The following is a 26,036-nucleotide window of genomic DNA, read 5'->3' on the forward strand; positions in this document are numbered from 1 at the left end:
CTCAAACAAGCACTAGTGCCCTTCCAACACTGTCATTGCTGGACTTGATCTCAAGTGGTGACCTTCAGAATATCAGGTCAGAGGGGCTGGGTTGGGGGCTGTGCATATCAGTGGAACATTTTCCAAACTCCCAAGAGTGAATTTAGCCCTGAAGAAGATGTACATCTCACAGGAAAGCCACAGCCCAGTCTGCTGGGGCCCCAGAGCATCTGTGCGCTCTCAGGTTTGTTTTAAAATATAACCCCAGGGAGCTACAGACAGATACACCTGGAAATCCAAGCTGCTGGCCAACACACCTTGTTTATCACATCTTGTAGCCCTTTCCTTACAAACATACGTCTTCTGTCTTTGCCCCACCACCCAGGGAAATTCCCTTCCACCTGCTCCACACCGGCACAGGCGAAGAGAACACAGCAGGCAAGCCTGGGGCTGCATAAGCATTAACAAGCACAAATCCACAGCCAGAAATGGGCAAGGAACAGCCATTTCCTCCTGCCTCTGCTCAAGGTCTTGCTCTCCCAAACAGCAACATCCTATCTTCTCTGACCTCAGGCTCCAATCCTCTGCCCCAGCCTTACATGCCAGAGGGTGACCTTCCCTGTCATCTCATCCATCTAAGCATTAGAAGGATGGGCCAGTCTTCCCTCAGTACCATCTCCAAGCCTGACAAGGAACTGTGCCAGCCTTGTCCTCAGCTCCCTCCTGCCACTCCAGATGAACTACGTCTGCTTCTCTCAGAGGCTGGATCCTTCCACTTGACCTTTTTAAGGACCTGTCTTCAGAATTCCCCAACTCTTCCTCATCTGCTCTGTCATTCCTGTGGGCATGCAGGTGACCACGTGTCTCCTCCCTTAAACGGGCCTTGGTTGGGCTTATAGTTGCTGAGGTTTCAAGTCCATGGTCAGCTGGCTCCGTCATTTCCGGGTGGTAAAGCAGAGCATCATAGTAGAGGGGTGTGTGGGAAGGGGAGGGGGAGGGGAGGGTGGGGTGGGGGGAGGCAGGGCCAATACATCATTTAAAAAACCATGTCCCAATGACTAATTCCTCCAAATTGGCCTCTCCTCTTAGGAGTCCACACACTTCCCGTCAGTGTAGTAAGTGGTGGAGTCAGTGCCCTCTGAGCCAATCACCTCTCAACAGCATCACCCACTAGAGACCACTCATCAATCACCCGGAGCAGAAGAGACCCTCTCTTTTTTTTTTTTTTTTTTTTTTGGTTTTTCGAGACAGGGTTTCTCTGTATAGCCCTGGCTGTCCTGGAACTCACTTTGTAGACCAGGCTGGCCTCGAACTCAGAAATCCGCCTGCCTCTGCCTCCCGAGTGCTGGGATTAAAGGCGTGCGCCACCACGTCCGGCTGAGACCCTCTCTTGACCATCCCTTCTTTGTTCTCTTTGTTACAAAACTTCCTGAGAAAGCAGTTATTCGGGCTGGTAGCTCACTTCCATAGGCTGCCTGCCTAGAACTTACAAAGGCCCCGGTTCCCTACCCCCACCTCCAGCATAAACCAAGGATGGTAGCAGGCCTGCAGGCTCTGAAAGACTTTGGAACTCGCCTCCGTTCTATTTGTGGGACCCAGATACATAGCCCGTGTTGGGTCAGGCTGCCTGTGTCCAGCTGATCCCAGGGCAGGGCCCACTGTCAACCCCAGAGCTGGGTCAGGCCTCTTCTGAAGCCTGGGACCAGGAACCTGACCTCTGAGCTCCCAGGTAGTCTAGAACCCCTGCCATACTTCAGGAGAGGGGCAGAAGGCAGAGCTTGAGGGATGGAGGGTTTAGAGGTCTCTCAGCTCAGTCTCATCCCAGGATCCCATGCACGCTGTGGGTAATATCTTAGCCTCTGTGCTGGGGGGACGGGGGTGTTGTTTTGTTTTGTTTTGTTTTGTTTTAGACAGGGCTGTTTGTTTGTTTTTTGTTTTGTGTTTTGTCTTCAGACACTCCAGAAGAGGGCATCAGATCTCATTACGGATGGTTGTGAGCCACCATGTGGTTGCTGGGATTTGAACTCCAGACCTTCAGAAGAGCAGTCGGCGCTCTTAACCACTGAGCCATCTCGCCAGCCCCTAGACAGGGTCTTTACATAGTTCATAGCCCTGGCTGTCCTTAAACTCAATGTGTAGATCAGGCTAGCCTCAAATTCCGAGATCTTCCTGCCTCTGCAGAGTTCTGGGATTAAAGGTGTTTGCCACAGTACTGGCTGGTTTTGTGTGTCAACTTGACACAGGCTAGAGAAAGATCACAGAGAAAGGAGCTTCAGTTGGGGAAATGCCTCCATGAGATCCAACTGTAGGGTATTTTTTTCAATTAGTGTTCAAGAGGGGAAGGCCCACTGTGGGTGGTGCTATCCCTGGGCTGGTAGTCTTGGGTTCTATAAGAGAGCAGGCTGAGCAAGCCAGGGAAAGCAAGCCAGTAAAGAACATCCCTCCATGGCCTCTGCATCAGCTCCTGCTACCTGACCTGCTTGAGTTCCAGTCCTGACTTCCTTTAGTGATAAACAGCGGTTTGGAGGTGTAAGCTGAATAAACCCTTTCCTCCCCAACTTGCTTCTTGGTTATGATGTTTGTGCAGGAATAGAAACCCTGACTAGCCAGGCAGTGGTGGCGCATGCCTTTAATCCCAGCACTTGGGAGGCAGAGGCAGGTGGATTTCTGAGTTCGAGGCCAGCCTGATCTACAGAATGAGTTCCAGGACAGCCAGGACTACATAGAGAAACCCTGTCTCGGAAAACCAAATATATTTGTGTATATGCGTGTGCGTGTGTGTGTGTGTGTGTGTGTGTGAGACCTCTATTTCATTTTGGCTTGTTGTGATTCAAAGCATGTGCCATCATGCCCAGTCTCCCAGTATATTTAGTGTGCAGGAAAGACATCTCCATCATCCCAGCGTGTCCTCTCCTTGGTCCTCACTCAGCCACTCTCCCCCTTTGCCTATCACACTCTGGACATGCTAGCCGTTCCCTGTGCCAGCCAGAGGGAATGTGTACATGTATCTCCCTGGGACCAGACTGCTGCTTCTCCTCATTCCCAGCAGACTGACTTTCGCTTGCTACTTAAGTCTAGCTTGTTTGCACAGTGCTCCCAGAAGTCTTAGTTGGAGTTTTACCACTGTGAAGAGATACCATGGCCACAGCAAGTCTTATAAAGGAAAACTTCAGTTGGGGTCGGCTTACAGTTTCAGAGGTTTAGTCCTTTATCATCCTGTTGGGAAGCAAGACGGCATGGTACTAGAGAAGTCGCTGAGAGTTCTACATCTTAACCCACAAGCAGCAGGACACTGCCACACTGGTCAGACTTGAGCTTATAAGACCCCCAAAGTTGGCTTCCATAGTTAGACACTTCCTCAAGCAAGGCTACACCTGTGGGCCAGACATTCACACACATGTCTATAGGGACTATTCCTATTCAAACAATTGTACTGGCTATCCTGGGCTAATTGGCTTCCTGGTCATCTGTCATCTGTCCTATCTTTTTCCTGTATTCCAGGGCTGGGGAACCGAGCCTGCCCTGGGACTTCTATCCTGGTGGCCACAGCATGTGCCTCTTTGTAAACTCTTTGGTTGCTTTTATTGTGGGCCACGCAGAGTGTCCTACAGAATGTGTGTCACCCTCAAGGCCGAGGCACCAGATTTTCCCTTTTCACCGCTATGGATACATGCCACTTGGTGCAGACTGAGTGCTTACTGAGTACAGTTTCTGGGTAATGGTAACTGAAATCTACTGAGTGCTTACTATGTGCCAGGCACTCACTGATCTCAGTAGTTGGCCTATATTAGCTCAATAGCTCAGCAAGGGAAGTAGCAGGAGAACTGAGACCCGGGGAAGAGGCTTTGCCAGGATCAGGAGGCCGGGAAACAACAGCACTCAGGTGTTTATGCAGCCCGGATTGCAGAAGGAATGTGCTGCTTGAGCCCCATCACTGCTGTTAACCACTGGAGCCCATCCACTTACAGAGAGAAAGGGTTTCTTTTACCTCATGGAAATTTTAGTCCATGAATTGGCTCATTGTTTGTTATCTATCTATCTATCTATCTATCTATCTATCTATCTATCTATCTATCTATCTATTCATTCATTTATTGCATCCCAATCAGTTCCCCTTCTTCCTTCCTCTCTTCCTGGTCCCCCCCCACCTCCTCCTTTCATCAACCCCCATCCACCCCTCCTCCATTTCTCTTCAGAAAAGGGTGGGTTTTGAATTCAGAGTGACATACTCCAGCAGGAGTGTGTGAGAAATAAAACCACTCACCTCATGGCCATGGAGGAAGAGGAGGAGGAGGAGGAGGAGAAGGGAGACCGTGTCCCTTTAAAGACTTGTCACTCATGCCCTAAGGGCCTCCTACTAAGTTCCCACCAATCAAGAGTTCTAAGTCCTCCTACTAGTGCCAAGCTGGGGACCACACTTTAAACACACCGGCCTTTGGGAGACATTCATCTGAACACAGGGATGCTGCACGAGGTAGACTCTGTGTGTGTATGTATGACTTAAGGGTCCCTTAATCCCTCAGGGACATCAAAATACAAAGGCTTGAGTAGGGGCTTCTTTTGCAGACTGAGAAAACCCAGGGACATCAAACACATGCCACCCAGTAGGGTCCCAGAGAGAGGAGTATTTCAGAGGGGTGAGCCTGGTCTCCCAGCTACAGCCTTCCTCCAGGGGGTCCCTGACCACTTAAAAGAGATGCCTCAGGCGAGAACAGGTTTGTACGTACAAGAAACTAGAGGGCAAATACGTAAGAGCTTCCTGTTAGAAGTGGGGGTTCAAGATGAGGTGCTCTGGAAAGGTCTTCAGGGATCCCCACAAGTTACACACTTCAAGTACAATGCATGGGAAGTAGTCTGATTCTCCCACAAAGGAAGACCTGCTCTAGGTCTCTCATTCATTAAATTAAAATGCCAGGCACTTCGACAGCGGCTTGCTAGATGCAAAGGTCAGCCCTTCCTGAAGGATGGAAACCTCATTCGACCCTCACACGGTGCTTTTGTTATAGATGGTTCTGCGGTCCAAAGACAAAGATCAGAAAGGCCTTCGAAGAGAATGGGCCAGAGCGAGGAGGGGAATTTAAAGTCCAATAGAGGGCTGGTGAGATGGCTCAGTGGGTAAGAGCACCCGACTGCTCTTCCAGAGGTCCAGAGTTCAAATCCCAGCAACCACATGGTGGCTCACAACCATCCTTAACGAGATCTGGCTCCCTCTTCTGGAGTGTCTGAGGACAGCTACAGTGTACTTAAATATAATAAATAAATAAATCTTAAAAAAAAAATAAAGTCCAATAGATACAATACATTAAACTAAACACACACACACATTCATACATAAACAGATACACACACACAAATAAACACAACACTCACATATGCACATGTACACACATTCACACACGATCACACATACATATTCTCACACATGTACACACACACAAACATGTCTTAGCTAGGGTTTTTAATTGCTGCAACAAAATACCATGATGGAGATGCAATTTGGGAAGGAAAGGGTTTATTCAGCTTACATGTCCACATTGCTGTTCATCACCAAAGCAAGTCAGGACTGGAACTCAAAACAGGACAGGAACCTGGAGGCAGAGGCCGGAGCTGATGCAGAGGCCATGGAGAGTTTTGCTTACTGGGTTACTTCCCCTGGCTTGCTCAGCTTGCTTTCTTATAGAACCCAGGACCACCAGCTCAGGGATGGCCCCACCCACAATGGGCTGGGCCCTTTCCATCAATCACTAATTGAGAACATGCCCTACAGCTGGATCTCATGGAGGCATTTCCTCAACTGAGGCTCTTTCCTCTCTGATGACTCTAACTTGTCAGGTGGACTCCAAATCAGCCAGGACCCACAAATTCACACATCTTCACACACATAATCACACGAACAAATAAAATATAAGGGAAGCACTACCTCCATGCTGGAGACGCTGCCCTTTACACTGGCAGGATATTGTTGTCAGGGGACACTGCTGAAGGGCATGTGGGGTTCTTCTCTCTCTCTTTTTTTAAGATTTATTTTTATTTTTTATTTATGTGTAATTGGGGTTCTGGGGGGGGAGATGTGAAGGTGCGTGTGCGCACTCAGGATCCCCTGGAGCTGAAGTTGCAGGCAGTTGTGAGCCAGCATGTAGGTGCTGGGAACTGAATTTGGCTCTTCTGGAAGAGCAGCAGAGCTCTTCACCGCTGAGCCCTGCCTCCTGTGCCACTCTGTGGTTTTTTGTTTTTTGTTTTTTTTTTTCTTTTTTTTTTTTTGTAACAACTGGTTAGAAAGGGAAAGGCCATAGGCTCTCTTGAGACCTGGAAGGAACACAGCCCTAGGGATGCCTTGAGTTTTGACCCAGTGAGACTCATTTCCGACCTCCAGAGCTCTTAAGTCACTGACCTGGGCATCGTTAGGGATGCAGTAGAAAAGCAATATATAACTCATCTTGTGCATAACCGAAAGCCAGTCTCAAAAATTCTAGGAAATGGTTATTTATACTGAGAATGAAAGTAGATGTTAGTAACAAAAGAGGAATTCATTACTAATGCTTGTGAATCATGTGATATACTTTTTAAAAAATTTTATTTCATTTTTGTATCTGCTTCTGCCTCCTGAGTGAGGGAATGAAAGGCATCACCCAGTGGCTTGATACAATACACTTTTAAGTAACCACCAGATTTATTTGTGTTGCAGTTGTTGAGACAAGGCCTCACTGTGCAGCCAAGGCTGACCTTGAGTGCTAGATTCTTCTGCCTCAGCCTCCCAAATGCTGAGATTTCAGGTGTGAGTCACCATACCCAGGGAAGAAGTCATCTTTGATCAGACTACATGCTTAATTGAACTCAATGACAATGAGAACAGACAACCCTGACACATGTGTCTTAGTTAGCGGTCCTGTTGTTGTGGTGAAACAATAGCCAAATGGGGAAGAAAGGGTTTATTTTGCTTCTGCCTCTTGTGGATCATTGAGGGAAACCAAAGCAGGGAGCACACGGGGCAGGCACCTGGAGGCAGGAGTTGATGCAGAAGCCATGGAGGGATGCTGCTTATTTGCTTGCTCCCCGTGGCTTGCTCAGCTTGCTTCTTTATAGACCCCAAGACCACCAGCTCAGGGATGGCACTGTCCACATCCCCAGTTAAGAACATGACCTCCAGGCTTGGCGCTTTCACCATTGAGGCACCCTCTGTCTCAGATGCTGAGGTGGATCTATTGTGAGAAATTGATGTAAAACCAACCTGTAGCAGAGGCTCCAGTAAGAAGGAAGCTTGCCCGTTAAACAGAAAGGTTGGGAAGGAGGAAAAGGAAGAGCTAACTGGAAATAGGAACAGGGCAGCATAAAGCTAAGACAGTAAAAAATACTAATGTGGAAGTGGAGCTGGAGGGAGGATGGCTCAGTGGTTACAAGCACTGGCTGCTCTTCCAGGGGACTTGGTTTGATTCCTAGCACCCATCATCTGTAACTACAGCTCCAGAGGATCGGACTTATGGAGTTTAAAGGCACCGGACATGGATGTGGCACACTAACATGTATGCAGGCAAAAATACCCATGCAGATAAAAATTAACAAACTAATTAAAATAAATAAATCATGTTTGGGAGAAGAAAATAAAATAGGGAAGAAAAATATTATTGATAGACTCAATAAATTCGACCGTTGGTGTGAAGCAAGGTCTCGAGGTTAGGCCTGTTGGCACATGGCAGTCACCTTACCACTTGGGAGGCTGAGCAGAAGGAGCAACAGTTAAGAGATTTGACTTAAAAAAAATGAAATACAGACTCAGAATGGTTAAATTTCAGTTCAGAGGGTATAAGAAAATAGAACTTGTTTTTGTCAGACTGGTTTAAAGCCAGCTTTGTTCTAGAAGAAGGTACAGGAGGGGAGACCTGATTCTTTGTTCCCCCTCCCCCACAACGAAGCACGCATGTGTGTGATGTGTTCCTCAATCCAGTGGCAGGCCTGAGAGCTGAGATACCTCCCTACCACTGTGCCCTCTGGGTCAAGCGTCAAGGAACCCCAGAACACCTGCTCCCTGTTAGGACCTTGGCCTGGAGTTCCCAGAAGAGGGAATCTAGTCATACAGGGCATACAAGAGGTTTCAGCAACACACAGAGAGGTGAGAACCCAAGGGACTTATGTTTGCCTAGCATCCTCATCCCAAGAGTTTATAGGCTCATGGGAGCAGAGCAAGAGAATAAAGAGAGAGAAAAGAACACAGGGGTTCAGGAGCAGAGAGATCAGTGAGAAGCAGCCTTCAGCTGAGGAAGAGCCTGAAGGGTTGGGTTTCTCCTACTTTGTACAGCTAGGGGCTTGAAGCAGGAGGAAGGTGAGCCCTGACTTCTGACCTGGGGCAGTCACTTGATCTCATGGTGCACTCTGGGCCAACAGGAAGGAGCTGTTAACAGGGAAATGATGTGGGTTTGGGAAGGAGCACACTGACTGCAATGGAGGACTAGGGACGGGTAGGGCTAAAGATGGCAGCCCGGGAAGGAAGTAGGCTCTACAACACTGGCTCCAGTGGTCTTGCTGTGCTGGGACAGCCCTGTGAGGAGACGGGACTGAGGACTAGAGGCCCAGTCACTGGCTGGAGTAGGCTAGGGTGGAGAAAGTATAAAGATGACACCTTGGTGTGTGCTACAGGCACCTAAGTGATGAGTGCTGTCATTTACCCAGATGGGAAATTTGGGAGAACAAGCTGGAGACACGCTACTTGGAAAAGCTTGTGGGCCACTCTGGTAGAGACAGTCAGGATGCTATGGGACATCTGGGCCCCGTGCACAACAAGAGACCTAACCTGGGGAATAAAAGATCAAAGCAATCAGGACCTAGCTCAGTAGTCCTCAACCTCCCCAATGCTGGGGCACTTCAATACAGTGCCTCCTGCTGTTGAGATGCCCCAAGTATAGCATTATTTTCATTGCTACATCATAACTGCAATCTTGCTATTGTTACGAATTGTAATATGTTTTCCCATAGACGTAGGTGATCCCTGTAAAAGGGTGGTACAACCTCCAAAGAGGTCGTGACCCACAGGTTGAGAACTGCTAATCTAAAAGGCCAAGGATTAAGGGAGCTGAGGGCCTTAGAGCCCCAAAGGGACAGTGGTAAAACAGCATTCCTCAGCAAGGCACACATCAAGAGCACTCCTTGGAAGAAGGGGACACTTCCCACCTACAGTTCCAGTAAGTACTAGAACTCCACTGGATGGGAATGCAAGCAAACAGAGAGGAGGTATTCCTGTTCTTGTTCATCTGAAAAGTATCTGATAGAAGCAATTTAAGCAAAGACAATGTAGCCAGGCATTGTGGCAAATGCCTTTAAGCCCAGCATTTAGGAGGCAGAGGCAGGAAGATCTTTGAGCTGGAGACCAGCCTGGTCTAAGTTTCAGAACAGCCCGGGATACACAGAAAAGCTCTGTCTCAAAAAAAGAAAAAAGTTTCTTTCGGTTTAAAATCCAGAAGTAGTGTCATTATAATAGAGAGGGGAATCATGTCAACCAGGACGTGGCTCCTGTGTCTTGGTGGCTCCAGTAGCCGAGAGGAAGGCAGGAAGCAGGGCAGGACAGGGCAGGGCTGTAACCTTCAAGGCATGCTCCTTAGCTGCCTACCAGCTAGGTCTGATGTCCCAAAGGTTCCACCACCTGCAACAGTGTTATCAGCTGGAGAGCAAATGTGCAAACCATAAGCCCATGGCTGACATTTCCTATGGAAACAGCAACCACTTGTTAGAAAAACACATTAATATTAAGGACCAAAGCAAGAGCCCAAGATGGGAGCCAAAAATGAATTAGAGGTCTGGGGGACCCAAGAGAGCCAGGTTACCCTGTTACCCAGTAGCTCCCACAAGGCAGCCTGCAGAAAACCACCCTATGATCCTCCATTCCGTTGCAGGAGATCCTGGAATCTGTACTGCAGAAAGATCTATAGGTACTACCTCTGTGATAGAGAGCTGTGTGAAGGTTTCTGCGGTTGGTGCTGCCAGCAGGGAAGGAAGATGGTCTAACAATTGCTGTTGCTCCTCAGAAGGTCACTGGTAACCATGAGAGAGGGAATTTCAGAGACATCGTGGGAGTGGAAGCCAGATTGTGGTGGGCGGGAGAATGAATGGGAGGCGAGAAAGAGAGGATGGCAAACAAGGACCCCTTTGGGGGAGTCGTTTGTGTAAGTGACAGAAGGGAGAGCATCGTCCCCCTCAAAGGCTGCCCTTCGTCTCCTGGAAAAAGTTGGAAAAGAGAATGAAGGAAATTTGAAGGCTGAGTAAGACTCGCCACAGACAGAACTTTCCAGGGAGGCAAGCTAGGAACTGTCGTGTGCTGAGCTGAATTCCTGCTGCCAAGTCTCAAACCAAGCCCAGTGTGTGTGTTCTGGGTCTGTACACTCAAGCTAGGTTAATCCACTGTCCCAGATCAGACCTTGTTACCACTCTCCCCAAAGCTCTCCAGCAACCAATGACTCTATCTCACCTCACACCAGGGGGCACTTGTGTTTCAAACCTCTCTTTCTTCTGCCCTGCTTCCTTCTTTGTCTTCCCCTCTACTTGACCTACTACATTGACCCTGCACTCCTACTACGTTGACCGTCCTGGAGCTACTGCTGTCCCGCTCCCATTAGCATTCTGGTCATCTTGGGCTCTGCCCAACTCGGTGTCACACTTAAAAAGAGCCAGTACCCTGTCAGTCTCTGCTATAGAAGCATGTGGAAATGATTCCATTTTTTCTCATGGCTCTATACCTTCTGAACTGTGCCTTCCGCGGAATCACCAGCTAGTGGGGCTTCATTAATGAGTGCATGATACGCATAGAATAAATGTTTAGATTATGGGGCATTCCACTGACCCTCTGATCCATTCTTCCTCTTCACCTTCCCCTCAGCAAGCGGCTCTAACACTCTTTGGTCATTTCTTTCCAAGAATCAGAAGCAGGTTCCAGACAGCTGCATCTGATGGTACAGGTGTCTCCCAGCCCCTGGGACAAAGCAACCCTGGAGGGTTTGCACAAGGGAAAGATCTGGATTTCTTCTCTAAGGTTATGCCTTGATTCTTTCCTTCAGTCTCTCTAGTTCTATACATTGGCTCAGACGGGATCACGGATGCTGTTAACAGTAAGCACTGTGTTGCGAATCAATGAGACAGTCATTCACTGTAAAGGACTACACTACATAAATTCTGGTGGTTATCAGGCTCCTGCGGTCGTCATAAAATAGCAGATCAGCGTCACGACACCAACAAACTGCATTTGTCATTTTCGATGTCGAAAATTCCCAGGGCAATACAGCTTTACGAAGTTTGTTCCTCTACAAAGACTACTTCTGCTTGTCCGCAGCTACTCCGGCAGGCTTAAGACGACTATGAGCGAAGCCCCACCTCCTCGGTCTTTAAGCCACGCCCCTCGCGTAAGCTCCGGCCTCCTAGGCCCCTTCGGAATTAATTGGCACTTCTCTACACCAATAATAAGTGAAATTGCTGTCAACGTCCGGTGACGGGATGGGACTTCCGTGATGGTTGCTAAGACACTCTTGCTCGCTCCTTGACAACCCTGGCGGGGGTGCGCTGGCTGTGGCCTCGGCTCCGGCCCCCGCGGGAGCAGGTGAGGGCGCGGAGTGCGGAGGGCAGCGCGGCGGGGAGGGCTGGCCCTGAGGGAGGGCGGGAGGATGCGCGGGGCGGACAAGGCCTGGCCCAACGCAAGGCCCCATCTAGGTCCCCAGCCCGCGGTTCCCGGCCCAAGACCTCCCCTTGTCCCACGTAGGGGACCACGGAGCTCGGCAGTGACATTGCGTACCAGCACCACTTTGCAGGCCGCTCCTCCTCACTTATATTGGGTCCTGTTTAGCCCCATGCCCTCGCATCCTCCCTGTTTTGACTCCCACTGCACTTTGTCCCCGCACCACCTCGCTGCTGACTGGTGGTCTAAATCGCCTTGTCCCAGATCACTTGGTTTGGAGATTTGGCGACACTCTGGGATTCTAGGCTGACTATTGCCTGACGGGGGGCACTCAGTCTTCCCATCTATAAAGTCGAAATTGGGTTGAATGGTCGCAAAGGCCCTTTGGACTCTGACGTCCTAGCATGATGTTGTGGGACTTAACTGTCAACGCCCCTTAGGATGTGTGTTCTCCTAACCTTTTATGTAATGCAAAGAATTTGGCAAACTTAAGTTGGATTGCCATTTGTAAGAACTACCTAAGGTCTCTCTGGGCACCAGTCAGTGCATCTATAAAGCCAATAGTCTGAAGTTCATCTCCTTTGGCAAATGAAGTACAAAGGGTCCAGTCCAGTGTAGACGGTACTGCTCACTTGTCTTTTTTTCTGTATGTATGTGCGTTCCTGTGTGTGCAGTTACATGTGGAGGCTGGAAGTCAACATTCGGTGTCTTACACAATCACTCTCCACCTTATTGTTTGAGACACGGTCTCCCTCTTTGATGCCAGGAGCTTACCACCGGGCTTCATGGCTAATGAGCTTCCAAGGATCGATCCTCTCAGCTGCCTCTCACAGGCATGGCCGCCGCACCCAGCCATTTACATGGGTGCTGGGATAGAAAACTCTGGTCTTCATACTTTTGTAGCAAGCACTTTATAACTGACCAATTTCCTCTACCCCCTAATTTCTTCTTTTTGTCTGTTATGACCTCACGCTTTCCCTCCTTGGAGGAGCCCAGTGCTTTCCTGTGCAGTATCCCACTCAGTAGCCACTGTCTGCAGATGAACCTCAGGCCTGCTGTCTGGCTCTGCTCTTCCCCTGTGGCTAGGAATTCTTGGGGTACAGGAGTGAGGAAACTGAAAGAGGTTGGTACGGTGATATGAGGATTCATAGCTTCCCTTTTCCAACCATCCATGACTCTGCCATCTTTTCCTCCTGACTAAATGACTAAATTTGTATTTTGCCAGCTGCTAGCATCAAGCTGGCCTCCGTCCACCTGCCTATCTGTTCTACCTGGATTCTTCCATGCTCTAGTAGGCTCATCCCACTGAGAAAGTTATCAAGTTACCTTGATTCTCTCTCCATGGGGTATCACACCCTCCCCATTCCTGAGACCATTCTGGCCTCTTAGGCCTGTTATCTGGGCTGATCTCTGTAGCTTCCTGGCTGCCATCCCTGTCAATCCAACTCCCCAACCTCTGTGCTACCAGCCACCCCTGAAAGCTCCAAAAAGTCAGGCAAGGTCGTGATGCTTGCAACCCAAGGGCTTGGCTGTATCAGCAGTATCAGGAGTTCAAGGTCATCAGGAGCTCAGTTGTTCAGTGAGTTCAAAGCCACCCTGTGTTATGTGAGAGCAAAAACAGAATCCAAGGTTTTTTTTTAAATTTTTTTTATTAGGTATTTTCTTCATTTACATTTCCAATGCTATCCCAAAAGTCCCCAACTCCCCTACCTACCTACTCCCACTTCTTGGCCCTGGCGTTCCCCAGTACTGAAGCAAATAAAGTTTGCAAGACCAATGGGCCTCTCTTTCCAATGATGGCCGACTAGGCCATCTTCTGATACATATGCGGCTAGAGACACGAGCTCTGGTGGGGTACTGGTTAGTTCATAATGTTGTTCCACCTATAGGGTTGCAGACCCACTTGGGTACTTTCTCTATCTCCTCCATTGGGGACCCTGTGATCCATCCAATAGCTGACTGTGAGCATCCACTAGAATCCAAGTTTTTATGCCTGGGTTTTAGGGCTCTCTACATTTCTACAACCCAACCCCAGCTCCCCCCTGCCCCCCCCCCCTTTCTCAATTGTGTTCTTTCTCCCAGTCCCGGGAAGCCTTGAACTTTCTCTTGGGACCACTGCATTGCTTCTCAGTCCGGAGTCTCCTCCTATGCCCACATGACAGGGCCTTTCTGCCACAAACCACAACTCCTGGGTCAGTTTTCATCTATACTGCCTCTTGCTTAGTTATAGTGGAGTTGTCAAAAGCGTGGTCTTGAAATCATGTACACTTGGTGTGGGGCTCTGGCCCTCCGTGTCTCAGCTGGATGGAAAGTCACTTTGCTTGGCTCAGGCCATGTGCTCCTCAGTGGTAACTGGCACAGGGAGAAGAAATTGTGTCTGTCTGACAGGTTTTGGGGGGTGATGAATTTTTGAGAGCCTGTGTGTAGAATCCTTCTCCTGGGCTCTGGCTGAAGATCAGTGTTAAGTAAATACATGTTTCTAAAAATTGTGTGTGTGTTTACATGTTCTGTGTGTAGGAGTGCCTGCACACGTGTCTGGACATCTGTGTGGAGGTCAAAGATGGATGACTGGTATTTTTCTCAATCACTCACCACCTTATGGTTTTGTTAGACAGGGTTTCTCTTCAAACCTGTCACTCACTAATTGACTCTACTGGCTGGCCAACAAGCCCCAGGATCCTTCTGTCCCTGTGTCCCCAGCTCTAGGATTACAGGCACATAGCACAGCACCCAAACACCTCTGGTTGTGTGCACTCATGTATGAGAGAAAGAGGGGGTGCGAGCATGCCCATGCTCCCCCAGTGTGCACATGGAGGTCAAAGGGGAACTTTTTGGAGCTGGGTCTCTCCTTTCACATGGGTTCTGGGGGTTGAAGGCAGGTGTCTGACTTCCGCAGCAAGCACTTTTACCTGGGGATCCATCTTTCCAGCTCCACACCCAGCCATCTGCGTAGATGCTGGGGATCCAAACTCAAGCCCTCATGATTGTGCGGCAAACCAGGCTGAGCCATCCCAGCTGCAGTGTTTAGTTAGCATTATTGGATGGCTTTGAATGGTCCTCTCCCCTCTCACGAGGCCGCTGAAATATCCTTTAACTACATTTTGGACTCCTGCCATGTGCCTGCCACTGGAATACTCATTCCGGGCCAGTAAAGGAGACCGCATCCCCGAGCTGCGGGGTATTGTCCGGACTCAGGACACGTGGTGAGACTGACCGCTTGTAAGGTGTGACTGCTGCTTAGCAGTTGTCAGTGGTTTCCTACGAGATAAATCAGTGCTGCGTGCAGTTTGATCCTGTGATATCGTCACCTTTCATTCCTTTCCTTCAAATCTGTTCTGCTGAGTGTAGAAGAAGTGGGGCGGGAGCCTGCATAAACCGTGCTGTAAGCAGCTGCTCTTGTGCAGAGTCTACGGCTGCCACGGTTATGACTTTTTATTACACTTGTCTCCTACGAAAAGGTTTGGGAACACATCCAAATTTGGGTATGTCCGTGGGGGTGTACGGTGTGAGTCACTGTCGTTTAGCACGAGGTGTTGGACAAAGAAAATGTTGAGTCGCCTAGCTCAACGAGTCAACAGCTGTCTCTTCTAATCCCACTGCTCCTCCCCTTCCTTTCCTTCTCTTCTTCCTCACTCTCCATGATCAAAGCATAACGAAGTTTTCCCTTGGCCTCAGTGTGATTGAGAAAAAGTAAAGACCTTTTTAAAAGCAAACAAGACAGCTTTTGTATATGTAGAAAGGTAACTTTTTTAAGGGCTGAAGTTACCCCTCCTTACTGTCAACCTTTCTCTGGTTTATAGCCCATGATGGCTGGCCAGCCTCCCTGTGTCTGCCTGCCTATCCCTGCTTGCCTATCCTTGCCTGCCTATCCCTGCCTATCCCTGCCTGCCTGCCTGCCTATGTCTGATTGCCTTTGCGTGCCTGCCCTCCTTCCATCCTTCCTTCTTTTTACTTTAGGGAACGTTTTTTAAAGACAAGGTGTCATGCCAGATGTTGGTGGTGCACACCTTTAATTCCAGCACTCTAGAGACAGAGGCAGATCTCTGTGAGTCTGAGGGCAGCCTGGTCTCCAGAGCAAGTACCAGAAGAGTCAGGGCTACTCAGAGAAAGCCTGTCTTGGAAAAACCAATCGGGAAGGGTTGGGGGAAGGTAGGATCTCAATCTGTTGCCTTGTTTGGTCTGAGACCTACCATATAGGCCAGGCTGGCCTCGGAGTGCTGAGATTACAGGCTTGTGCCACCACACCCAGCTAGATAAGAGAAATCTGACGTTCTTACAGTCAAATTGGAGAATGGCAGCCTGGCAGCCCTGGCTTTGTGCCTCACTCTGGCCTGACCTGGGTAACCCTTCTCCTCTCCTGACCTGAATGTTGGTGTCCCTGGACCCTTTTCCTCATCTTGTTAACTTTGTTCTCATTTGTTTGTAGAGGCAGAGGGTGAGCATGTCAGAAAAGGCAGTTACGTGATGACCAAGGGGCCTGATGCATGTCCCTCGTGTGGGCATGTGGGAGGCCTGAGAAGCCAGTTTTACAAAGAGCCACTGTAGATTAGCTGTTGCTCAAGCATAATCTTGGTCACCAAGATTTACTTAGAGCATGCATTGCTTTAATGTGCCAGATTGTTCTCATACTATCAATGGTTAAATTAATGTTCTGCATAAAGCGATAAACAACATCTCTCAAGTGATTTTTGAATGGCCAGCATGGTTGAGATGGCTTTCCCCTTCCCTTGGTCCTCTGTTAGCTAGCCTTATAATTAATTCTCTTATGCTTGTCTATAATAGACTAGCTATGCAGGCAAGGCATTCAACCATGGCCTCTATTACAGCCACCATTTTCTCCTTAAAACGTTAAAAAGGGGGAGATGTGGGCGCCATAGAGGTCCTTGTGGTTACAGATAAGCAAAGGGGACCTGGAATATTAAACACACAAGGTCACTTCTTTCAAGGGAGGAATGTATAACCTGGTATCCTGCCCAGAAGGCTGGAAGCAGACCAGGCTAATAGCCTGGGGATTGTTATCCTATTTGTGTAGCTGGATCACACTGGCTCTTCCCCAAGACCCTAATCGTGAGTTTGTCAATCTACAGAACCATCTTTATGGAAAATGTCACATGTACCTTACAAAGGGCTGATGCAGTCATGCCTTGAGCTTTATTGTATGCATGGGATTGAGTTAATCACCACCAAGAACATTTTCACCATGCTGTGCTATTGTTAAATATGCCTAAAATAAACTACTCTAGGTCAGACTCTAGGAGTTTGAACCAGCAGCAGCTACTTAGTCATATTGAAGCAAACTTCCTTTCCCTCCTATTTGTTACTCTGCTGACTGTGGTGGTCACAGAACCCACCCCCTGTTGGTAGAGGTGGGAGACAGGCACAATAGGTGGCTGACATGGCAGATGCCAATATTGGAGTTATTTCACTGAAGGTGAAGTCAGGAGGCTGGATCTGGACTCAGATCCTGGCCCACAAATGTTGGCTGTGCACTCTCGGGTCAGCTACCAAAGCTCGGTGAGCTCAGATGCCGTGTTCTCCCTTCCCTTAGAGGCCTGAGAGAGGCTCCTCTTAGAGGCTCCTCCTCCCCGGGGAGTTCTTGTGTTGTTGAAGTGAAGCAGCAAATGCGAAGGTGAAGTGGACTTTAGCCATGCCACTGCCTCCATCGGCCCACCAGGCTTCACTGGTGGCTTCCTGACTTTCCCTCCAGTGCGAAAGCAGAGGCTGACCCTCAGTGGGAATGAGGAAGTAGCAGTCTGCTGGGCCAAATGCTACTGTATGGTTGGCTCCTGGGAAGATAGATGGCAAAGGTCCCCTTCCTGTCACCCCAGCAACAGCTGCTGATCCTTCCTGTGAGGTAGCGCCTGCTCAGTCCCCACATGCAGATGAGTAGCTGCCAGAATCAGAACTGATGTGAATTGAGACCCACCTGCTGAACCTGCCTTTGGTTCAGCCAACACTACCAGACACACTCTAAAAGGGTCCCGTAGTGTCTTGGTTATGTAGTGGATTATAAGCCTAAAGGCCAAGAATGTTCCAAGCATTAAGTGTTAGCACATATGCACATGAACGACACACGCATACATGCACATACAGTTGACAGATACTTTTGGCTTTACTTTCCAAAGACCATGTCCTCTCTCTTAAAGACCATGTCCTCTCTCTTAAAGATTCTCCTCAGATCCTCAGGAACAGAGTGACTAATGGTGACATAAGGTCAGTGTCACAAAGAACCAGGACCTTCCAGACAGGTGCACTGGCTTTGACAAGGCTTTGGGGCAGCCCTGTGTGTACGTCCTGGGTGGGGTTCCATGGAACACTAAAGGATTCCTGTGGGTAGATCAAGTTCCATCATGGACCAGGTGGCATGCAGTTGAACTTTTGGTACCCTGACTGTGGCACACTTACATTATTAAAATGTGGTCTGGTCTGACGCAGCCTCTCTCAGGCGTGTGCTCATTCACACGGGAGATTGATAAGGTTATTAAAACCCCAGTTGTGCTATTTTGGGAAGCATCCGTTCAGCAGGGTGTGCTAATCATGGCTGAAGAACTGGAGCTGCACCAGAATGATACAGGGTCATAAGAATCTCTCTTCCCTTTCTGTGTGGAGGCGCGTCATCTCTAACAATCTCTCTTCCTCTGTAAGTCTTACCCGTTTGGATTGCCAGGAGTCTATGCAGTGATTAGGAAAAACTATGTGTGTTCATGAGTCACGGTCCATAGCATATTTGGTTGAATGATGTTGGCTGAGTCCTGGCTGGAGGAAGGATTGCCCTAGAGGGCAGAGCAGCCAGAACTGCAGAACAGTGGGTGTTTCACACCATTCACAGGAGGCTTGTATCAGCCACCTCCAAGGAGAAACCCAGGCCTGGCTGCAGTCCCTTGTTTGGGCTTCCAAAGCCGAAGAAGTAGGCAGAACTCCATTCTCTTATAGAACCGGCATCTACACCTCAGTGTCCCATTGGCCTGCGGCTTATATATCTATTTTGCAGCATTGGGGATTGAACTCAGAGCCTCTCGCCTCGTAAGCAAGTACTTTGCTATACCCACAGCCCCTAGGCATAAATGGTCTGACTTAGCATTCGCCTCGCCATGCTGTTGCTCCCTAGAACTGTGCTGGGAACTTTCCTGAAGAAAGGGCTCTGGTAGCACCCCTGGAGTCCTGTGAGCCTCCATAGAGTCTCTTTGAGGCTATAGGCATGATGGTTTCTGTGTCGTCTCCCTCCACTGCCCCGCCCGCCCGTCCCCTGCCTGGCAGCCTTTCTTAGTTTTGAGGATGAATCAACTTGAGTTGAAATATGTAAGTGGAAGATGCTGAGCAGCTGATCCCCCACTTTAAGTTGCTTCCACTTGGGATTTTCAGAGGTAAACAAAGTGGAGAGCCCTGGCACCCGTGCCGTGCCGTATGAGGGTGGCTCCGGAGCCAGTGAAGTGGCATTACTAAAGCTGGGAGCGCAAGATGGCAGACAGGCTTTAATGCTGGTTAGCAGAGACGAGTGGCCCACTGGTTTCGTGGAACAAGAAATTTGACCAGAAACTGCAGTGAGCTTGTGCTTGGTAAACAGCCAGCTCCTATGTAGAGACAAACAAAACCTGCTAAAACCCAATTTGTACAAATGCCCAGAGTTGGAAGATGAAGGGAGCCATCTGTGCCCTGGGAAGTCAGAAAACACCAGTGTCGTGGAATGGTGGAGTCCATGCCAAGCTCTAAGCCTTGCTCAAGGGTATCCACCACTGGGGGCCTCGGGGGGAGGAACAACAGTGGCGGCAGCATCAGAGAGGTGTGAATTAAGAGTATAGTGCAGCCAGAGAGAGTACCCAGTGCTCAACCAAGCCAAATCGCAGCCTAGGACCACAGGCACGGGGAAGGAGGTGGAGAACTTAAATCACTGCTCATCATCAGAGCCACACTCATGGTCACATGTGCAGCAAGGACCCATGTGCTCGAGTGCATGAAGTGAAGGAGCTGTTCAGGGCAACGCTGTAGCCAGTAGCTTCTCCTGAGCTGAGTGACCATAGGGCTGTCAGCATGGAGCACTGCACAAAGACCAAGTGCTGGGACTGGGCAGACATGTGACAGCTAGCCCATGTCACCTGCTCTCCAGGCCTGTGTCTGTATTCCCAGCTATTTGAAGAATGAAGCAGGAGGATCATTTGAGTCCAAAAGTTCCAAGCTTGGACAGCCACTGTCATAAAATTTGTATCTATACCTCTTGGTTACCATGCTGGACATCTTGGAGTTCAGTGGCCTTGCGGTGGAATCTAATGAGATCTAGCTTTCAGACAAGCTGCTGTGATATATAGCCTCAATTGTCCTCTGTGAACTGCCGAGGACGGTTCGTCATTGCAGTGTTTTGCACGCATGCACATCAGGACCCTGAGAGAGGAAGCCCTTTGATTTCATTCTAGAATGATGAAGTTGTTCCTGGCTTCTTCAGGCCTGAAGCTCATTTAAGCTGCAGTCCAGCTGACTCTGAAAAGCCCTGCCTATCATCAGATGCCCAGGTCTGGTGGGGAGGGCCTTGAGTCTAGAAAGAGTCTAGAAACCCTGTCTTGGGTGGGGGGTGAGGGAAGGTCTAGAACTCTCATCGAGTCCCCTGGAGGCCAAAGAAAGGGAACAGCCACTGCCTGCTTGACACCCAGGTGCCTGCTTCACACGCCCTGTCTCATTGAGTTCCCTGCCATGGGTGTGGCCCCAGTCACTGGTGAGTCCACTTGGCATGGACTCTCCTTTGCCCCAGGCTGTGCTGTTGCTCATTGGCTGAACTGGTGCCAGCACCTGGGCCTTCAGCTCCTGGACCAGCTAGAGAGACAGGACCTAATAGCCTGGAGAGGGGAGGCAGGGACTGTCAAGGCACCTGGTGTGCCAAGAAGGCCACCACCACACTGTTCCTATTCTGCAGAGCAGGGTCCTTCAGAAGGGACCCCTCACTTTGTGACAGGCCCCAATTGTCAGTGATCACCTGTGTATTTGGCTTCCTTCAAACCAGACAGGCTGTCATTGACACTCAGAAACTGTCCTTGCTAATTGGTAGCTCTCAGCTCCATCCTGGGCCTGGCCCACAGTTAGTATCTGTCTTGACAATGACAGTGTGTTCTTGCAGCATCTCGGGTTGACTCACCCTCCGTCTGCAGACATGCTGGCCATTTGGGAAAGGAGGCAGAGGCGTTGAGATGGGGAGGTGTCAGATTGTCACTGAGACATTTCTAATTTGTGATGTGTGGTTTTGAAGCCAACTCTTCCCTCCTGCTTTTCCTGTTTTCTGCAGCACCCCTTGGGGAAAGACATTTTCTGCTCCTGCCAAGTTGGCAAGGCCTGCTTCCCGAGCCCGTGGGGCGCTGTAACTGTTGGGCCCAGCACCTCCTGAAAGCCCTACTCTCCTCCTGAGGGCACGCTGGGAGGATCATGGGAGAGACTGAAGGGAAGAAAGAGGAGGCTGACTATAAACGGCTGCAGACCTTCCCCCTGGTCAGGGTAAGCCTGAGGAGGGAGGGAAGTGGCCACCTGGCCCCACTGCCTGAAGGTGGGTAGAGCTTGCAGTGAGGAGGCCAGGGCTCTGCTGGCCTGGCTCCACCCCGAACATTAACCATGCCAGTGATTCATTCTTTCATCCATCCATTCAATCACCAGCTATGTTGAGGCTGCCTGCTGTATGCCGAGCGTGGTTCAGGTGCTGTGGAGATGGTGGCCAACAGGGCAGATAGATGGCGGGCAATGCGTGCTGTAAAGAGAAACTGAGCCGCTAGAGAGGCCAGTGCCTGGAAGAAGTCAGATCAGCGACCCTCATCAAGTTAGATGGCAGGCCTTGAAAGGACCCAAGGAGCCATCTGTCCCTCAAAGGAGCAGCCAGCAGAGGAGGCTGAGTGGGACAAGTTTGTTGTCACCAACATTGTTGACCTGAGGAGTGGCAGATGTGAGGTGGGGTCAGCCTGTGTAGGCCTGGCTGGCAGCCACTTGAGGAATATGGTGAAGAATGTGGCTTCTGTCCTGAGGTCCAAGGAGCAGTGAGGGGACAGATGTAGGGTGTCATGTCATTAGAAAATCACTCGCTGTTCTTAGGAGAGTGGATTCAGAGGAAAGTGCTAAGGCCGCCCATTGCCCAGTGACTGAGGTGCAGTAGTCACGCCCTGTGGTGGAGGCGTGAGGCTGGCCCTGGCCAAGGTGCTCAGTAAGGAGGGAATCTGGATGCCAGGGCAAGAAAGCCAAGGAGTGAGGTTTACCTGGGCAGTGGGACCAGAGCCCAAGGAGGGGATGACTCCCACCCAGACCCCTGCAAGGTACAACTGTGTGGAGGAAAGGCTTGGCTGACCAGGGAGAGGATAAAGACAGGCCCAGCCTCCATATGGGAGAAAGAGGAACCTGGCACACTGCCTGAGAAAGAAGAGCCAAGGAGCAGAGGGGAACAGGGCCCCAGGAATGGCTTGGTCATCCCTTCTGGCTCTGAAAGAGAGCCCGCTTCCTCTAGTGGGGCTCCTTCCCACACATGTCCCTGGCAGAGAAGCACAGGCTCCAGAGCCTGTAGCTCATTGCCATCATATGCCTGATCCGCCCCAGCTGTAGGCCCCAGCCAGGAATAACTCACTTGTCCAAGGCTGGGCCAGGGAAGCCACCTAGTGTCCATACCTTAAGCTTAAAACTGAGAGGCTGTCCAGGAAGGCCAGGTCCCAGCTAAGCCTCTCTCTGTTTGTCCCCCTGCCCTGTCTCTAGCACTCGGACATGCCAGAGGAGATGCGCGTGGAGACCATGGAGCTGTGTGTCACAGCCTGTGAGAAATTCTCCAACAACAATGAGGTATTGGCATCAGTGCAGGTGGCCCCTTGTGCCTCTGGGGACCCTGTGTGTGTTAGGATGGCTCCTGTAGCCAGGTCCAAAGTCCTGCTGGAACAAAGCTAGAGCCTTGTTTAGAGGTGGTCCCTATTCTGGAAGGCGAGTGAGAGAAGAGGGCGGTTCTAGCCAGGGTACCAAGGGCCACACCCAGCCCCTGAAGGAGGGAGGCCAGCAGGGTCTCCATACCACCTCTGCCCAGGACTCTTCAAGTGGGCTGTTGGCTAGGGCTTCTTCTTGGGCTCCATCCCAGCCCTGAGCAGAGGCCTGCCAGGCATTATCCATGATTCATCCATCCATTCAGAAAGGGCAGAGTCCCAGCTCCACAACAGGTATTGCTTGAGGTCCTGGGACTGTGGCCACGGGTCTCAGCACAGCAGTGCCACTCATGAGGCCATGGTGAGAAAGAGGGTGGTGGTGTGGCCACATCCCCTCTACAGCCTCCTCAGCTGTGTCGGCTCTGAACCCAACGCCCTAGTCTGTAGGCTGGGGGAGCGGGGTACCTCTTTCCTGAACTATTGAGGTGGTGGGGACACAATGAATGCTCAGGGGCTCCAGCCCCTTCATGCTGAAGGACACTTTCAGGAAGAGCCTGCATGGGAATGGAGAGCCATTGCAGACTGGGGAGTTTCTGAGGCCTGCCACAGTCGCTGGGAACAAGCACAGCCCCTGCTGTGCCTCACACTGGGCACCCCGCTCTCCTCTTTTCTCTGGTCTCCAAGGCAGCCTTGGGGCCCTTTTCTCTGGGTTCGCAGTTGAGGGAGGGTGTTGGTGCTGATCTGGAACCCAGAGTGACACAGCCAGCCCTCAGCCCAGCCTTCCTCAAACCATCACCTTCACCTGCCTGACAGGTGTCTGGGTGCTGTTCCCCTGCAGGAGGGACCTGTGTAGACATGTCTATGGTGATCTTGCAGGCAGACCGATGTCAGGCCAGGGCAGCAGCCTGTTTCTGCCTAGAGCTCAGTGCCACGCTTCTCCTTCTGGCGTAGGAGCTGGCGTGTGCCTGTCACTGTCCCTGATCGGCACCCTCTCCCTTCCAGAGTGCTGCAAAGATGATCAAGGAGACAATGGACAAGAAGTTCGGCTCTTCCTGGCATGTGGTGATCGGCGAGGGGTTTGGGTTTGAGATCACCCACGAGGTGAAGAACCTCCTGTACCTGTACTTCGGGGGAACCCTGGCCGTGTGTGTGTGGAAGTGCTCCTGACCCCCATCCCTGCAGCTCTCCTGCCTGTCCTCTGGGCTGGGGGAGGGGGGCTCCCCAGGCTCCCCTAGGCAGAGCCTGGCTCTCTCGAGGAGAGTCAAGTCTTTTCTTTTGTCCTTGTGTACCAGTTTCCTGAGCTGCATCCAGAGTGTCCACTTGGTGACCTCTCCATACCCAGGCTCCCCGTGGTTGTCTCCAAGCTCTGAGCTGTGGACAGGCATCTCTGTGTGCATGAGGGGTGGGGTGTGGCAGGTGAGAGGGTGAAACACGGGATTCTTCTCCTTGAAATGGACTAGTCCCACCTTCCATCCCAGCAGCCTCAAAGCCCTTCTGCCCCAAGGACTGCTGGGAAGTATCTCCTGCCCTTGTTGTTAGTGGCCATGTGGAATCAGCCGGAGACTCCTCTCATGAGACACAGGGCAAAGCTCTCCTTTTCACTGGGGAAGGAGTTCCCTCTCCCCTTCCCCAGCCTGACCGGGGACTGAACAGCCCACCACATCTTACTGGACCAGCCGTTCACAGCTCTGGCATTGGCCTAAGGATCACACAGTCTTCCTGTCCCCTTCTCCCAGCCCGGGCCACGTGAAGCTTTCACACCCCTTCCACCATAGCTGCTGCGTGGCCTAGGCTGGTGCCATGGTGTAGAGCGACTTGTCAAAGTGTTGCTGAGCTCCCGGTGAGACACCTGGGCCAGGAGTGATCTCACCGTGAGGCCCCGTTAGCAGGGAAACCTGGCCTGCCAGGGACTTCATCAGGGACCGCATGCGATTTGTACTTCTTACCTTGCTGGCTTTTCTAGATTCTTTTTGAGTGTGGGAGAAGGGTTTTAGTAGAAGGGTGAATCATATTTTACACAGCGGTCTTATTTATATAAACGTCTTGGTTTTTACAATTAAAACGACCAAAAACTAAACTTAGTCTGTGGTGTATTGAACTTTCCTGGAACAAGGGCTCCATTCTGCCCTACTGTGCCTGTGTGCCCTGTTATCAGATTCACTGGACAGTGATGCAATGAAGGCCATTGCCCCTGGGGAGGGACGAGTGTGCTTGTGTGTGTGCATTGCACACGGCACAGACCTGGACAAGTGTCACCACAGCCATCTGGGCAGATGTGAGCTGCAGGAATTAGCCCTCCTGAGCTGGGTGGAGGCAGCTTCTTGTTCCTACTGGGGTGGCTGCCAGAGAGATGACAGCCCTGCACATGGGACTAGAAGGGGCGATCAGGTGGGAGTGCTTCAGGAGGCGGTGAGGGGGCACCAGCCTGGAATAGCTGCGGCTGATCAACGCCTGCCTTGCATCTGTTCATCCCTTAATCTGCCGCCTGTGGGTGCTGGCAAGTAAGGCTGACTTAGCCAGCAGCCAAGGTGGAGTGGTGACTGGGATTATGGGCCTGGGGTCCCCATATCTGGTCCCCCTGTTCCATACTAGGCCTCAGCAGCTTTGTTTGTAGAGTGAGTGTGACACTTGTCCCCAGAGGTTGCTGGGCATTGCACATTTGACACCCCAGTGATTTACACTGGGCCACGCTGGCTCATCTGGGCAGGATGAGGCTAATGTAGTGCCCAACCCACATAGTATCACAGGGCCACAAGTAGCAACCCCATGTCACCATAGTCATTGCTGTCACTGCAGTGGCCCCCTCCTGCTCCCGGGGAATGTGGTTGTGTGGCTGTGTAAGGCAGGTAGGTGATAGGGCACCATAGTAGGGTACTTCTCTGGGAAGTACCCTCCTCCTCCTCCTCCTCCTCCTCCTCCTCCTGCTCTTCCTCTTCTTCCTCCTCTCCCCCTCTTTCTCTTCCTCTTCTTCCTCCTCTTCCTCCTCTCCCTCTTCTTCCTCTTCCTCTCTCTTCCCTCCCTCTCTCTTCCTCCTCATCCCCCTTGAAACAGTATGTGAAACATAATTATAGTTTAAGAGTAAAGTTAGAAAAGGGTATTGTTATAGCTAGAGACTAAGTGCCCCTCTCCCTGCCCCCCCACCCCAAAACCATAGCTTACTACTTAATGACACCTCTGATGGTTAGCATTAGCTGTCAACATAACCTAGAATCCCCTGGGAAAAGAGTGTCCGTGAGGGCTCGTCCACACTGGGATGACCTGTGGCATGTCTGTGGGAGGTTATCTTAACTAAGTCAATGGATGTGGGAAGCCCCAGCCCACTGTGGGTGGCACCATTGCTAGGAAAGGGGTCCTGAATGTGTAAGAGTGGAGAAGCTGCCTGCTTTTGACTGTGGCTGGGATGTGACTGGCTGCTTCAAGCTCACTGAGACCTCCCCACAGTGACTAGAACCTGGAAGTCAGATCTAAAATAAACCCTTTCGCCCTAAAACTTTTCTGAGGATATTTTATTATGACAGCAAAAACAAAAAAAACAAAAAACCCAA

The 26,036-nt window shown here is 50.6% G+C and overlaps 1 protein-coding gene across 2 annotated transcripts; it reads left to right on the forward strand.

Annotated features, from left to right (window-relative positions):
- The first annotated feature begins 11,428 nt into the window (after nt 1-11,428).
- Dnal4 (dynein axonemal light chain 4) lies at nt 11,429-24,568 on the forward strand. Of its 2 annotated transcripts, XM_021183506.3 has the most exons (5): nt 11,429-11,554; nt 20,898-21,103; nt 22,337-22,420; nt 23,494-23,592; nt 23,973-24,568. In XM_021183506.3, the coding sequence occupies exons 2-5, from the start codon at nt 21,035-21,037 to the stop codon at nt 24,138-24,140; spliced, it is 420 nt and encodes a 139-aa protein (XP_021039165.1). In that variant the 5' UTR covers nt 11,429-11,554; nt 20,898-21,034; the 3' UTR covers nt 24,141-24,568. The 2 variants fall into 2 exon arrangements, with proteins under 2 accessions (XP_021039165.1, XP_021039167.1); XM_021183508.2 differs by having other exon boundaries at nt 23,494-24,568.
- Nucleotides 24,569-26,036: the final 1,468 nt, after the last annotated feature.

The sequence above is a fragment of the Mus caroli genome, unplaced genomic scaffold (genome assembly GCF_978045245.1).
Source record: "Mus caroli unplaced genomic scaffold, Mus_caroli_1 scaffold_16, whole genome shotgun sequence".
NCBI classification, from domain to species: Eukaryota; Metazoa; Chordata; class Mammalia; order Rodentia; family Muridae; genus Mus; species Mus caroli.

What these genes read in the sequence shown, in the direction of transcription:
- Dnal4 (XM_021183506.3), top strand. Translation starts at nt 21,035, where the DNA reads ATGGGAGAGACTGAAGGGAAGAAAGAGGAGGCTGACTATAAACGGCTG. An exon ending in AATTCTCCAACAACAATGAG is followed by an intron (nt 22,421 to 23,493) that starts GTATTGGCATCA and finishes TCTCCCTTCCAG; the next exon opens with AGTGCTGCAAAGATGATCAA. An exon ending in GGTTTGAGATCACCCACGAG is followed by an intron (nt 23,593 to 23,972) that starts GTGAAGAACCTC and finishes CCATCCCAGCAG; the next exon opens with CCTCAAAGCCCTTCTGCCCC.